Source organism: Gymnodraco acuticeps, unplaced genomic scaffold (genome assembly GCF_902827175.1).
Source record: "Gymnodraco acuticeps unplaced genomic scaffold, fGymAcu1.1, whole genome shotgun sequence".
Taxonomy (NCBI): Eukaryota; Metazoa; Chordata; class Actinopteri; order Perciformes; family Bathydraconidae; genus Gymnodraco; species Gymnodraco acuticeps.
In genome coordinates, this window is record NW_022991705.1 from 1,237,739 (window position 1) to 1,253,285 (window position 15,547).

Here is a 15,547-nt window from a genome sequence, read left to right on the forward strand (position 1 = left end):
GCAGGGAGGAGAAATCAGCAGAGCTGCCTGCACTGAGTGTGTGAGGAAGTCCGTGGATTGGTCAATTTGGACCAATCAGCGGGGGCTTAACGTAACGGCTCCGCGGACGTAACGTAACGGCTCCGCGGACGTAACGTAACGGCTCCACGGATTGGTCCATTTCGTTCCGGGGACGACATGACGTCATGATGTACCAGGAAGAATCAAATGGACAGTGACGTATCTTCAACGAGGCGTTTTGGGGAGGTATTTTCTGTTTTAGAGTTTTACTCGCTACAGGGTGTACTTTGAGGGGTTTGACTCTGCACACCGTTTACATGCATAAAAACCTTCATAACACACAAGGGGACGGGTAACAACCGGAAAAGCATGACATGTCACCTTTAACGTCCCGATAGCAATGAATAAATTAAATGCTTTGACAATAAATACATCCATTTCATCTGTAGAAGCCGTGGCGCTGTAAAAGCACGACCAATCATCTGAGCCGGCCCGGCTAAAATAACTGGATGGCCTACCTGCCTGTCAGCCTTCCGTCTGTGCACACACTTATCTCGTGCAATCATTGGTCATGTGCACGTTTGTGTGTGTTGGAGGAGGGGCTCTGGAAGGAAGTCTGAAGGAAGGGGCAGATTTTTTTCCGCTGCGTACTTTCAAATTCTAGCGCACTCGAGCTGGTTTCTCCATTCTTACCTACCCTACCTTTAACTGTAATGGAATGTTAACAGGAGACAGTTATACAATTTGTCTTTGTTTTCTCTTAAACATTTATTTGAAAAACATAAAGGTTGATCTTCTGACTGCTTGCGTTTTTTCAAATGTTTACCCATATTTGCATCATCCTTCATTCAAGATTAAAACATATTTTATAAAATATGTATTGGTTCCTGTTTTCCGAATCAAAACTGTGAGTCATAGGTCTCTTTTCTGATCAAAGCATTTGTAACAAAAAACAAAATAAGTATCTATTAGTTCTAACTGCCTATTTCATGACATCCGATAAATATACCACAGAAAATGTAATGATTAGGTAATCTGGAAGGAACGGACTTCTCAACTCCTTTGCAATTGTGTAAACGGATGCATCTATATGACTAAACAGGAACTGAAACAACACGTTCAGGGTTTCCCACACATATACTTTACTTGGGCGGGCTATATACAGCGCCACCCATTTATTTTTTATTATTCATCTGTGATCTAATCAACTAGTGGACAATGATCCCTCGCTCTACGCCTCATGTACCCAGTCCCGGACTGGCCATTGGGAGGGCCGGGGGGTTTCCCGATGGCCTGGCCTGTTAGGTGGCCTGCTGGCCTGAGGATTTTTTGTATGTATTGTGAACGCAACGCTGCGCAAATGTGGGTCTGCCTCACACAGGGTGACTGGCTGTCCACATGATGTGGCCTGCCGACATGGCCACTGTCATACAGATCATAAATCAAAGCCCTTGATTGGTCTCTGTGTGTCATTCAAGCTCGGGATAACCTCAGCTCAGGTGAGGTAAAGGACTCTCTGAGTGTTTAGATAGTTAACTTAGTCTAAGTTCTCAGTGGGTCTCAAACGGTTTGGTCACCATTTATGTAAACACATTTCCATTTGAGGGGGAAGTGATTAGTACTTTAGTACTTTTAAAAGTACTTCCCCTTTGTTGAGAGCTAAAACTAGTCTTTGCTGCTGCCTCAAAGAGGAGCAGGGAGGAGAGAATGGAGACAGGAGAGGCTGGTTCAGGAGCACAGACACACTCACAACTATAAATGAACCAAAAATAAATAAATAAACAAGTGTCAGTGTTTTTTCATATTGGAAATGGGATGTTATTGGTTATGGCCATGATTTTATGATTATTGAAATGTATGCAGTTCTGTTTCATATAGGTGTTCCCATAGATCTAGTCTCTTTATTTCCCCCTCAAAGTGCACCAGATTGATGCATTTAACTCCAACATTTAAAAAAAAATCTTACTGGGGAGCATGAGAGAAGCCGATGTAGGACTCCATATTGAAACGTTCCTGGCAGCAGGGGATGAAGACAAAGGGGGGACGGAAAAAAGGGCAGACAGAGATAGAGGGGGGGTGGGCAGTACTAAAGGAAAAATAAGAAGTGAGACAGCGCGACTTGAACGCTAACCACAACCAGATGGGCTAGTGAGGGGGAGCAACAGTGGAAAGAAAGCAGGCGGAGAGAGGGAGAGGAAAACTTTCACAGAGGACGGAGGAAGAGGTTGGGGGAGGAGAAGAAGGGAGGGCTAGTGAGGAATTTTTTCCTATACCGACGAGGCTCTTTCTCCCCTCCTCGCGAATGAGAGGCAGGCTTTATGTAATGGGTAGGATGCAATCATTGAGGCTGTTTGAGAGAAAGTCCCTAAGTAGTTCCTCTCTGACTGGGGAACCCTTTTTTCAGTGAAAGACCACAGCTATGCCACCACAGAGGACGGAGAAAACAATGTTCAAACACACCCTCATTTTCTTTCTGTAGCTCTACTTTAGATTGAGACAGAAGACTCAACCATTTCTGATTTCCTCCGTAAATCTTCTTTTGGTCTCTCATTTCGTCACAAGGCAGATGACTCAGGTTGTTGGCCGATTGGGGGAAGTGATGGGTACATGTGGACGCTGCTTTGTAGAGTTCAAGAGGCGACAGCGGATAACTATATAATGGAAAGCGAGCTTTTAACAGTCATATGATGAGCGGTGTGTCCTCTGTTAGTCCTGGTCACAAGCCGCTGGTGATTTTGGCCAGTAAACTTCACCCTAACGTATTTCACACCTCTTTAATATTCTCACGTCCAGGTTACTGAGGGTCCACTTTGTACATCCTGTACTGTACTGTATACATTTATAAACAATGCTCTGATTGGCTTGACACTGTTCAATCGTGCTGGAATAATAAGTCCATTCATGGAAGAGTGGAATAACAGAGCTTCGTTTTCCTTTTATATCACAGAATACTTTTTTTGTTGATTGCACAAACTGAGGAATTTGATGAAATGACCTTAAACTCTGGGAAATTCCAACAGGCCCTTTCACTATTTGTGTGAATGTTGTTATATTGTTATGTTATTTTGACAAAAATTCCACTATTTCCTAGTTCACACTTTTGTAGCTCTTAGTGTGCAAAATAAACAACACATTCAAGTGAACTTTTAGATAAAACATGTTTTAACTTAAAGACCATGTGTTCATCACATTGAACTGAGTGGTGTAAAACAACTGTATATATCTTCTGAGCAATGAGTGTATGTGTTTGTTATAATCAATTCAGATGACTGATTTGATTAACTCAGCCATTTCTAGACATGATTTCATCACGATTCGATATGATGATTCATTATCACAATGGATTACCGCCCAGCCCGCTATGAATTCATTATAACTCCTACATGATGTTTCATAAAAGCGCTTATGAACATAAGCTTAAATATCTTTAACTTGTGAATAATACATATCAACTTCATCTTTATCAGAGGGCCTTAAAGAAGCATCTGTTATTGCCCCCATTAATAGTTAAGGTGGACCTTTTATAGGTAACAATCATTCCACTGTCAGTCATTGCGGCACATCAATGAAACCTTAAAAGGCAACGATTGCTGCTTTCATGATCTGGCTATGTTGTTTTAATAAAACAGTGTAACTGTGTCTCTTTAAGCAAATCCTCAATGGAGATCTCTCACAGCTGTTGAACTCTATTTGTTTGGCTTTGACATGTGTTTTCTAAGATTGGGCCGATCATATAACCTGCCAGGGATTCATTACATGTCAACTTTTATTTTTAAATGTCTGCCAAAGTCACATCCTTTTGGTCTGACTACCTAATATGATAGTGTGATGTGTTGCTATGTTGAGAACAGCCCTAAATCATATAAGTAGATAGTAAAGAAATGGAGATTATACTGGCACAAGCTTAACAAAGTGAGAATTTAAAATTAAAACGTAAAAAAGATTATTGCCATTTGAACAATTCTACTGAGTAACATTCAACTGTGTGTGGTAAGTGGGAAAAGGGTGTCGTCGTGTGGAAATAATGTAGATCAGCAGAAATGCCAGAAACACCGCAATTTTCCAAGTGTGATTCAGTCGTAAACGAGGTTAAGACAGGGTATCTGCAGGAATCCTGAAGTCAAATGTAATACCCTTTAAGACCTTTTTTAAGACCCTTTCCATACACTTTAAGACCTCATCGCCACTTCCAGTTTTAACCGGTTACATTGGTGACAAACTTTACCTCATATTGACTACACACAGTATTGATTGTCCTTCCTCCTTATCTTCCAACCATTTGGACGCAGACTTGCATTTCCCCATAACGATGTTGCTTAGCAACCGGCGTAAACGGACCTTTGCGCTATCAAGCAGTGAGCGTGCGATGTCCTGTTCAGATGACGTCAAACCCAACGGGATGCCATCAATAAACTACACAGAATCACTACACACCTACGCCATGATTACATTCAGGCAGACTGTAGAATACAACCTCTTTGGACCATTTAGATACTTATTGAAAACAAGCTACAAAATGTAATACCTTGGAAAATACCATTTAATACTTTTTAATAGCCTTCATTTTCGCTAAATTGATTTATCAACTTTGAATACTTTTTAAGACCCCGCGGAAGAGGATTTTTTGATTTGTTTTTGCCACAGGCCTCGCCATTACTGGACTGTGTCCACAGGTTTAAGTTTTCCATCAGACAGCGTGAAGGCGCAGACAGAGGCAGAGAGGAGTTGTGGTAAAGATGAGATACTGTCACGATTTGTATGCTATGTCACGGTTTTAGTTTTGTATAGGTTTGGGGTTATTTTGCTGTTCTTTCCTCCCTGTTGTTAGTTTCCCTGGTGTGTCTAGTTGTCTAATTGTGTTCACCTGTTGCCCTTTGTGTTTCTGCCTCCCCTGCCCGGCTGTTTCTCGTCTCTTGATTACCCCTCCCTGTTTTAGTCTTGTCTCTTCCTGTGTTCCCCTGTCGGGTCATTGTTTGTCTTTCATGTCTCCCTTCATGTGGGTCACAGTCACCTTTTGTTTGGATGCTACCTCGTGCTACAGTACCTGTTCACGGATTCATGTTTTTCAGCTTTTGTAAATAAAGCTCGCCTTTTGTTTCATTTTGAAACCCGCTTCCCTCCTCAATCTGCATTTGGGTCCTATTTTTCCCCAACCCTGACAGATACGTACTGATGTAAAAGGTGTTGGGGGCCTGATTTCCATCAATCTCCAGTTCCATCAGGTTGCTGGTCTTGGGGTCGTGTCTCAACCACAGGGCCACGCCCAGAATGACACCTCCGGCAAGCTGCAACACACAACACAACACATGAAGTTCCTCTTGTTCACGACATTGCACTTGTATGAGGCATGATGAAAATGTCCTCTCATGATTATCCTGTAATTGCAATTTAACATATTATCCTGAAACATACTGGAATCACTTTGCATGACATTTTGTCAAGAAATAAATAGTTGTAATGCATTGTATATAGAGGACAAGCAACTTGTATTACACATAGTAGTACACATCTTCTCTAGTGAAAAAAATAAATAAAAATGTACGAGGTTATCATAAATCATTAAGTCAGTCCTGATAGAGAAATAAAAAATAGCAACAATTTCTGAGTCATGTTCTTTTTCTAACAATGGAAATCCATCAAGGGACAACAAATGATATATCATATATATTTATTAGTCATACGAAGTGAACTGAAACAAAAGTCCTGTTCCAGTCCTAGTTTGTCCCATTTTCTTCCTTACAGTTTACAGAAAGCACGTCTGTCTGCTTGTTATTACGAAGACAGCATTAGCTTAAGTGTCAAAACTTGCTGTGTGTTAGTGTTTGATACAAATATGAACAATACTACACTCACGTGTGTATACTCTACATGAGCTAAACTAATTAGCTAGCTGCTGGATGTAGCCTTAATCCGACAGACAAGAGGGTGGTATCAATCTTACTGTTAATTGTACTCTCTGAATCATTGTGGGTATTTTTATTTCACAAATGGCATCTTTCCATTAACACTATAAAACCATAGGGGCCTATAGTGGGAAATTAGCAGTGGTGCTATTTCACACATTTAATGAGCAAGGCTGTTGTTTTGCTGATTATTGAAGATTAGAAGCATTCAAGATGTAGGTGACCTAATTATAACTAGAAAATATGTTATTCAGTTGCCATAAACTCTTATGGATAGGTATTTTGGTAGTTCATGGTAGTTGTGCAAGATGACTAAGGCACATGGGCAGGGGAAATTGAGCAATGTGGGCATTTCTAATTCAAATGTTGAAAAACGTAGTAGTATGTGCTTCGCCTCTTTTGGCATAAGGATTGGGTAAACAGCTCGCCTGGATCCACCCAAACCTCTAAAGCTAACTAGAAACAATCTTTACTTAGGGTGTCAGTTTGGTTCATTTGGCTTCCAACAGCCCCAACAGTTGAAGAGGAGCTTTCAGTTAACCTGTTAAGCCCTGAGCCTGTTTTCCAGGTCTCAGGCTGGAAAAAGACATTCCCAGAACAAATGACTATAACTTCACTTCTAAAAGGGGTTAATGAATCGCCTTTTTCCTCAAAGCAATGATAAACCTGTGAGTTGGATGCAGGGTGATAAGGAAACATTATGTCTTTCATCTAACTCTCAGCAAGAAGGTGATTAAGGGTTTTCCCAAATGTTCAAACTATTCCTTATTGGGGTGTTTTTTGGGAGGCTAACAGATATACATTTAAGGCAACCAGGCAAACACTGGAGCATCGAACATCTGTGAAACCTTTTGTTCAATTGGTTTTCATGCTTCCTCTTCCAACCAATTTCCTTGGGGAAGCTGTGCACATACTGTGTAACTTTGTTACTGAAATGTATTGTTTTTTCAGGGTGGTTTACTTTACATTGACATAAGCCTTCCTGAGCCCTTTTGTTTGGCCCTGGACAAAGAAATCCTAAATATAACTGGAGTTAGCATATACCTCAGCCGGCACACAGGAACAAGCACCACAGCGGCAGTAAAATAAACCCCCACCACCGACACCCCTCTGCTGCACATGGGTGGGGATATTTAATAAAGGTCACGCTTAAGGACATATAGAAAATGTGGAGAAACAGAATATCTAAATTAAACTCGCCAACACTAGTTCCTGTGAAAAGAGTTGAACCAAAACAGGCCCATCCGCCCCCCCCCATCCATACTCCTCCTCTTCTTTTAGTGAGGTCCATTCCAGGGCTGAGGCCAGCTGCTGCCCAGCAACCAGATCAACACCATAACTGGAGGAGTGCAGATTCAACTCACACACACACACACACACACACACACACACACACACACACACACACAACACACACACACACACACACACACACACACACACACACACACACCACACACACACACACACACACACACACACACACACACACACACACACACACCACACACACACACACACACACACACACACACACACACACACACACACACACACACACACACACACACCACACACGCACACGCACACACACTCACATGACTCACATGACTCACTTACTTCAAGTGAACTCCCCACCTCCTAACCCCTGAATTACCACTGACTCGTCAATGACATGCATGAAGGTTTAACCAGATTTAAGCAGATTTACGCAAGGCTTTCATTTACCGCGTTTATATATAAATGATGAATAGAGGGAGAGCCCAGACAGAACATAGTTGAAATCCATGACGTGTTATGCTTCACCTGATGGAGTCTCACATTGCCACAGCTATCTCCACTTGGTTTTAGTGCCGTGTCAGCATAGGGGGAGAGGTCTTGCTGAACTTCAGGGAAAAAAACTAATCACAAACGTCTTGGGAAAGATTCCATCTGAGATAGGAAACCAATAACAGCCTGTTTTTACGATACTTGAATTTCTAACTTTAATAAAATACCTTGAAAAATGTGGATTTCTTTATACAAACAGGAGAAAACGACACAAAATTGAGGGTATTAAGTTTTACATTTTTGGAAAAAGATAAATATGAAAAGGGCAGTGTTTTCCACAGGGTTGTGAAGATTACTTTAAGGTTAAATTGGTCAATATGTTGCTCTCTGAAAGCAAAAGTAAAAGGCTTGATCTATGAAGAACGTTGTACTCCTGTTAACAGTTTATCATGAACTCTTTGGTGGTATAGATATGAATGGTGATTACGGGCAGATAAGGGACACCTGCGAATTATGTTAAACGAGACGGGGATCAATAATGAAAACAATTCATACGTTTTGACAACTCTAAAATGCACGGTCTACATAGTGTGCGTCAGATATGTGACCGAGGAGCAGCACGGCAAACTGCTGGTCCTGGTCCCATGTTTGCTACAACCTTTTACGGGCCGTCCACACTACAGCTTCGACAGCTTCAAAAACGGTTTCCAACGCGTCTGCCCATTCACTTTGAATGGGGTGACGTCACGTTGCCTCGCTTTTCGCCGAACTGAATTGTGGGTAGCATAGCGGTCCGTCTCCGGCGTCTCCGGTGTCAGAAGTTGAACAATGTTCAACTTCTGACACCGGAGACGCCGGAGTAGCCAGCGCCAGCCAATCAAATCCCGTTTCTGAAAATCTGACAGCTCAAGCCCTAGCCAATCAAACCGCGTCTAAGCTGGGAGAGATATCCCGCCGTTCATTTCTATATTTCAAAAAAAGATGGAGGAGAAACTAATTATCGCCGTAGCAAATCACCCGGTTTTGTATGACCAGACCCTCTTCACCTTCCCGGATACAAACCGGAGGAACCAGTCATGGAGGGAGGTGGCAGAGACAGTGGGTGAAACTGGTAGGTTTTCGCCTGTTTGGAGAGTTTATATATATATATATTGCTCGCATAAAATCCCCAGGTTTTTTTGCTTTGTATGTCGGGGGCGGGAGATTCATGTGATTGGTTGTTGGTCGCGTTGCTCGAATAAAATCCCCAAGCTTCAGACACGCCCAGCTCCAAGCTTTTTTTGAAGCTGTAGTGTGGACGCTCCGTAAAGGACTCCCAAACACATCGACAAGCTGGCGGTTGCTAAGAGAAAGTTCAAAAAATACACTGATCACAAATCCATGAGACAGCCTTTGAGCTATAAATATGTTATGTGGGAAGTTTGAGTCACAGGGACCAGCAGTGTGAACTCTTTCAGGATTATTTTAGAGAATCAAAGTAACTTGAATGAAAATCTTAAATTAGTAGTTAAAACGTTAACAGTAATTCCTTTCAAAAGACATATTTCAACAGCCAAAATGTTGCTATTGACTGGTTAGGTAGAACTAAAACAATAAGTTAATTAAACCTTTTTGATACAAATACTCTTCGTTCTTACACAGGGGTAGACATTAAGGGTAAAATGCCACTGGCCCTCCGGGCCGGTGGAATTGTATTATCACTGGCCCCACCATTGTACCCACTGGCCCGGAGCATTTGTCCAAAAAAATAAATCAACTAATAATGAAGAAAATTAACACATTTGTTGCAATAGTAATTGATGCACTAACTACATTACTACTTGTACTACAACATTTGAACAATCAGTTCTTCCTCATTTTCCTCAATTGTTAATATTTGGTTTATTATAATAATGATATTGTGGTCATTGTTAAAACATTTCTGCATTATGAGTATTATTATTTGTATAATGCGCTTTCTGCCTTCCTGTCATCAGGAGTTAGAAATGTAATGGCTATGTAATAGATTAGATTAGAACCTTCATTATCCTAAACTGCTGGGACATTTCCCTATAGCCAATACCTTTATATTTTCTAATCTTCACTTACTTGTCAGCATAGGTCGGCATTGATGCACAGAGCCGACAGAAGACCCTGTTTATATTGGCATAATATTGAGAGGTGCAGTGACGCGTCCTAAAACCAGGAAGTAAGCTGCTGTTTCCCTCGACAAAAAGCAATGGGATTTCTCCACAGGGTTTTGGAAAATAGCTGGAAATAAGGTCTGTGGAAAACTAACCTGTTTGATAAATGCACGTTTTGTTCAGCCGGATAATCTCCACATGTCTACCCTACTTTTATAATTTTCGAATCATAAATCTAATCGATAGATTATAAAAGGGTTTTAGGATGCGTCACTGCACCACTCTATAGAAGCCAACTCCATCGATCAAGCTGGCTGAAACTTTCTCTCCCTCTTCTTCTCATGCTCCCTGTCACTCTCCTTTAACTTCTCCGGTGACTTTCTTTTATTTGAAGATTGTTTTTTGCCCGGCGCTTGGCCGGTTACCGCTGGTATTAAAAACATTTGGCGAATGGTTAGGTGGCACGATAGTCTGTAGTGAAGGAGCGCGCTCCCGCCCACGGGAGCCTGCTCGCGCTGCGCTCCAAAGCAAACAACTGTTTGCTTTTCACCCAACAACGACAACCGACTCACGAAACGCTATGTTGTAGCGTTAATAAACGAAACAATTTAATTAAATTGCTAGTCAAAATACCAATACCACAGGAAACATTTTCTTTTTTAAACAATATTTTTAGTGGCCCGAGCGGGCAAGTGGAAAGTACGTTATGCTGGCCTGGGGTGTCTAAATAGTGCTTCCGGGCCAGCGGGCCATTTATAATGTCGAGCCCTGTTACAGCTTCTGCACTTTTTCAATGACTGCTTATATTTTTGGCCTCATATGCCGAAGACATTATCCAACCATCTGTTGCTCATTTAACTTCTGCATTTGTTGTCACACATTCCACTCCAGGAAAACTGTCTGAACACATTACAGCCTGCTGTCCCGATAGAGAGCGCAACTACTGCTGCCTGACAGTGTTAATATTAATATCGAACAATGTGTTGCAAGGCAGGAATCATCATACTAAATGACGCTCAACAGGGAGGGGCGACAGAGAAACGAAGGTGAAACTCTTAAATTGCTTGGAATATCATCCCGTGTTGGATCGAGTTTCCCTCGAGTGTCTATTTCTGCCTGTTGCCCAGAGTACAGGGGGTTGTAGAATGCCGGGCATGCTGGAGGGACTGGGAGTGGGGGGTTGGGGTGTTGTCTGCACTTCCCATGAGGCTCCACTACCACCACACACACAGAGGTTTCCCCCCAGTAGCCTCTTAACCCTCTTAATGTCCAGTGTGATATATGGAAACAGGAGGACTCCGTTTTAAAGAGCCCGGCTCCACGGCCCGACTCCATGGCCGCCGCACACTGCAGGCAAAGTGTTTGTCCAGAGCCGTCTGCTCTCACACATCCTTTCAGAGCTCTTTGGAGGAGCCAATAACACTAAAAGGGTTAAAGTGGAATATGTGGAAGAAGGTGCCACAGAGCTGCGGTAATACACTAAACAATCACATTAAAAGTGGCTCCTGAAGAGTATTACCAACACTTCTGGAACACTTTGCACATTGATTCACAATTAGAGATGCTAGCATCCCATATTTATGTCGCTGATATTGATTGATTCATGATCACCCATGAGCCTTATCAGCCAATACAGATTTGTTTTTATGGCAAATGGTATACAAGGCTCCATATAGAGTTGTTTCACTACCCCCACATAACTAGCCTGGGGGGGAAATTGTCAATGTAAATTGACAATTATAAAAACAGTTTCAAATAATGAGCACGTTATGTGTTTTAATATTGGCTTTGATTGAAATAAATCTTGCTTTAAGTATTTTTTATTGTAATGAATTATAACCTTTAAGTTCATAATTTCCCCTCTTATACCTTTTTTTTATTGCTATGAAATGATCCCCTTAAAATAACTGCGTATATTCAAGTTTCACGCCAACAATTATACAAGAGTACATTTGAACGCATCATTTGAATGTTATCATTAACTTTGGCTAACAGCTTACGTCAACTAGCTGCCCACAGAACTGTAATGTCTACAACTTTGGCTGGAGGTGTGTGTTTCGGCATTAAATAAATAGGATCAAACAAATCCACAGATACAATTAATACTAGATAACATATACATAGAAAGAGTATATGAAATGAAGTTCCTTGGTGTGGTTTGAGAGCACAACATCAGCTGGAAACCTCATATCACTCATGTAAAAGCAAAACTGGCTAAAACTATCGCAATATTGGGAAAAGCCGGATACATTCTGGACTATAACTCATTGCATACTCTAATACACTAATATTGCTGATATCTGATTTACTGTGTGGAGATTTGGGGAAACACGTACAAAACCAACCTACAGCCGTTATGCACATTACAAAAAAGGGCTATAAGAGTTATCAATAATGTTGGATATCTTGAACACACTAATGTATTCTTTTTGAAGTCACACATATTGAAGTTCATTGATCTGGTTACATTTAAAACGGCACAAATCATGTACAGAGCCAGACATAATCTACTTCCTAGGAAATTAAAAACATTGTTCGTAGACAGAGAGGGTGGGTATCATCTGAGAGGAAATCTACATTTTAAACTCAAGGTCAGAACAACTCAGAGAAGTATGAGTTTAACAATCTGTGGGGTGATTTTATGGAATGGTTTGGAGCAGGAGTTCAAACAAAGCACAAGCATCATTCAGTTTAAAAGGATGCACAGAAACACTTTTTTGGGAAAATATGAGAATGAAGAAAGGTGATTGAAGATGAGAAATGATTGTATATGTATGTATGAATGTAAATCTAAGTAGGAATAACTTGCATAATGATTTAAAGGACAATCATTGATCAAGTAAGGGGTGGGAATGAATAAGCATTTGCTTCCTCCTGCTCCCTTTCGGACACATATGATTTATTATTATTAATATGAAGACTTTTTTTGTTGAATATACAAATATGACCATGAATGTGGATAAATACTGTATTATAACAATACGGTATTCTGTTTTTCACATTTGTTATTTTTTAATCTGTTCGAAATAAAGACTGAAAGAAAGAAGAGGCAGTATTGGTGGTGAATGAAGATGCATCATAAGTATAGTGGGTGTAGAAAACTCATTTGAACCCAAAATAGTGTAACTGATTTACAAAGGTCTTGTTCTGAAGGGGTAACGCACTATTTAACATAAAAGATTGGTAGGGACTTGTATCTCCAGCAATTGTCAGTTGACACTTTATATGCTGGTTCTGAAAAGTAATCAAAAATGATCCAAAGAAAATGTTTTAGGTTGGAAAGGGACACGTCGCTGCTAACTTGGATACCGTGCCTGTGTTGACTTTGAAGCTGCTGCTGTGCCTGCTGACTTATTGTTATCTATGTGAGATAGTGTTGGCTATGGGGCTTAATTATTAACTCCCTGGACAGTTAGACTGAGAAAAAGTGCAGCGGTGGGAAATAGAGTCGATTACTCACTTTTCAACACCAGCTCTTAGGTTGACATTCATTATTGATAATGGCAATCAGAAGTGGGAGGTCAAAGGTCAACAGCATTTCCTTTTGGGGTTCCCATGCTTAAGCTGCAGGCCAGGTGTGTGTCAACTAGGGATGTTAAGATTCACCGATTCACATCGGTGCACCGGCACAAACTTTCAAGATGCGAGTGCACATCGGCTACAGTTTGGGTTGAACTCGCGATGCATCAATTGTAGGGGTGTAACGGTATACGTACCCGTACCGAAATGATTCGGTACGGGCCCTTCGGTTCGGTACACGTGTGTACCGAACGAATATAACGTTAAACGTAAAAAATTGAGAACGTGAACAACTTGTTGGAAGTAATCTCAGGTGCTGCGTCGCAGCATTCAGAGTAATTTGCTCACATTGGGTTCACATTAGGGATGCACCGAATATTCGGCCACCGAAAATTATCGGCCGAAAATGGTTAAAAAGGCCCTTTCGGCTTTCGGCCGAAAGGGTTTTAGCACCGAAAAAATATCACTGAATGTCAGAACAGGCTTACGTTGGTAACCTAACGTGTTGTTGTGATGACGTAATAAAGACGCGGCGACCATGCTCGCGGCTGGCTCACAGGGGGGGGGGGAACATTGACCTTTGTCATCGAGATTGCCCTGAGCCTTTAACAAATCGTATTAAATAATCTGATGACAGACTGTAAACAGAATAGCTGAAACTTTAACAAACTAAATAACTCAGTTACCTCTAATCATTAACCCATGTTTGTATCATGTAGTTAACTCTCTGTGTTGCTGCTAGCATACATAACACCTGACGTGGAAACGTTACTCGTGGATGGGGCTACAGAGCTGCTAGAAAGACGGTCGAACCCGGTGCATTCCTCCGTCTGCATGCGGTGCACTTTTGCTAAATGTTTAGACAAATTGCTCGTGCTTACATGCTAAACTCTTATTGCACTTATGGTAACAAGTATTCTCCACATCGAGACGGGTAAAGTTTAACCACACCTCGGAGCGCGTTCTCTCCGCCATCTCCGCAGTGTGCTCCGCTGCATGTAGCAGCTGCGTGTGTGTAAACTGCCCCGCCCCCTCGCACACAGACGGGGGAGAGAGATCTCGTCTGATCGAAAATACATCATAGACGCATTTGTTGTCTTTGCATATTAGAAACGAGTTGGCGACACTAAGACTGCGATATCATGTTTTTTAGCAATAATACATGACATATATAAATGTACTGTATGCATTCAAAAGTGCTGAATAAATGTTTTATGGACCCATAATAGTGATTATTATTTAAGTTAAGTTTTGCCATAATCATGTCTATTTCCATAATCAGGTAGCTGAACAACATTGGTAAAAAATGTATACATTATATATATATATATATATATATATATATATTTCTATTAATCATTTTCGGCCTTTCGGCATTCGGTTTTCGGCCAACTGTTTCCTATTTTCGGTATCGGTTTCGGCCAAGAATTTCCCATTCGGTGCACCCCTAGTTCACATAGAGCGACCAAGTCATTTCATTGGACGAGAGGCATACTATGAGAGCTGGTCACAGGGATGCGTTCAAATGTAGTCAGTAATTAGAGGAACTGTCGAAATGGCGAACGCAGATAAAGTTGAGCTCGAAAATCCTCCAGCATCATTGAAGTCTCCGGTTTGGGAACATTTTGGTTTCGCAGTTAGGCTACGTACAAGGATGACGGACAAAGACAGGTGGACCGAACCAAAGCTGTTTGTCGGCATTGTTCAACTACAATTGGTTACGCGGCTGGCAATACATCAGACTTGCACTCATTTGAAAAGGCATCACCCGAACGTGAATATCACCGGTGCCAAAAGAAAAAAGACTGAAGTGCAAACCCAACTCCCGCTAGCATTTAAGCCTCCACCACTCGCAGAAAGTTCAGACCGAGCCAAAGCTATTACAAACGCCAAGTATCCTTATGTTGCCATGTTAGCAAAGCGCTACCTGGCTGTATCTGCTACCTCTGTCCCTAGCGAGAGGGTGTTCTCCACAGCAGGAGACATTGTTAGTGCCAGCAGATCTGCCCTTTCAGCAAGCAATGTGGACAAGTTCATCTTTCTTTAAAAAAACATGAAAATACAATGACAAGCAAGTCCTAATGTCAAGCTGGCTGCTTAGGAACTAGTACAGTACAGTTCAAATACAGATTATTTCAGTTCATCGAAATGCTGCACCTTAATGTTTGTTTTATTATATTTTGTATTTATTTGAGTGAATACATTATTCACAGTTTAATAATAATTAAAAAA

General features: G+C 41.3%; 1 protein-coding gene across 1 annotated transcript in view; it reads right to left on the reverse strand.

Annotated features, from left to right (window-relative positions):
- The window catches only part of LOC117534597 (CD81 protein-like), a 39,467-nt gene that overhangs the window by 13,480 nt on the left and 10,440 nt on the right, over positions 1 to 15,547 (reverse strand). The window contains exon 2 of the mRNA XM_034198832.1: positions 5,171 to 5,285. Coding sequence (XP_034054723.1) covers positions 5,171 to 5,285 — 115 coding nt within the window. The remainder of the gene's footprint in view (positions 1 to 5,170; positions 5,286 to 15,547) is intronic.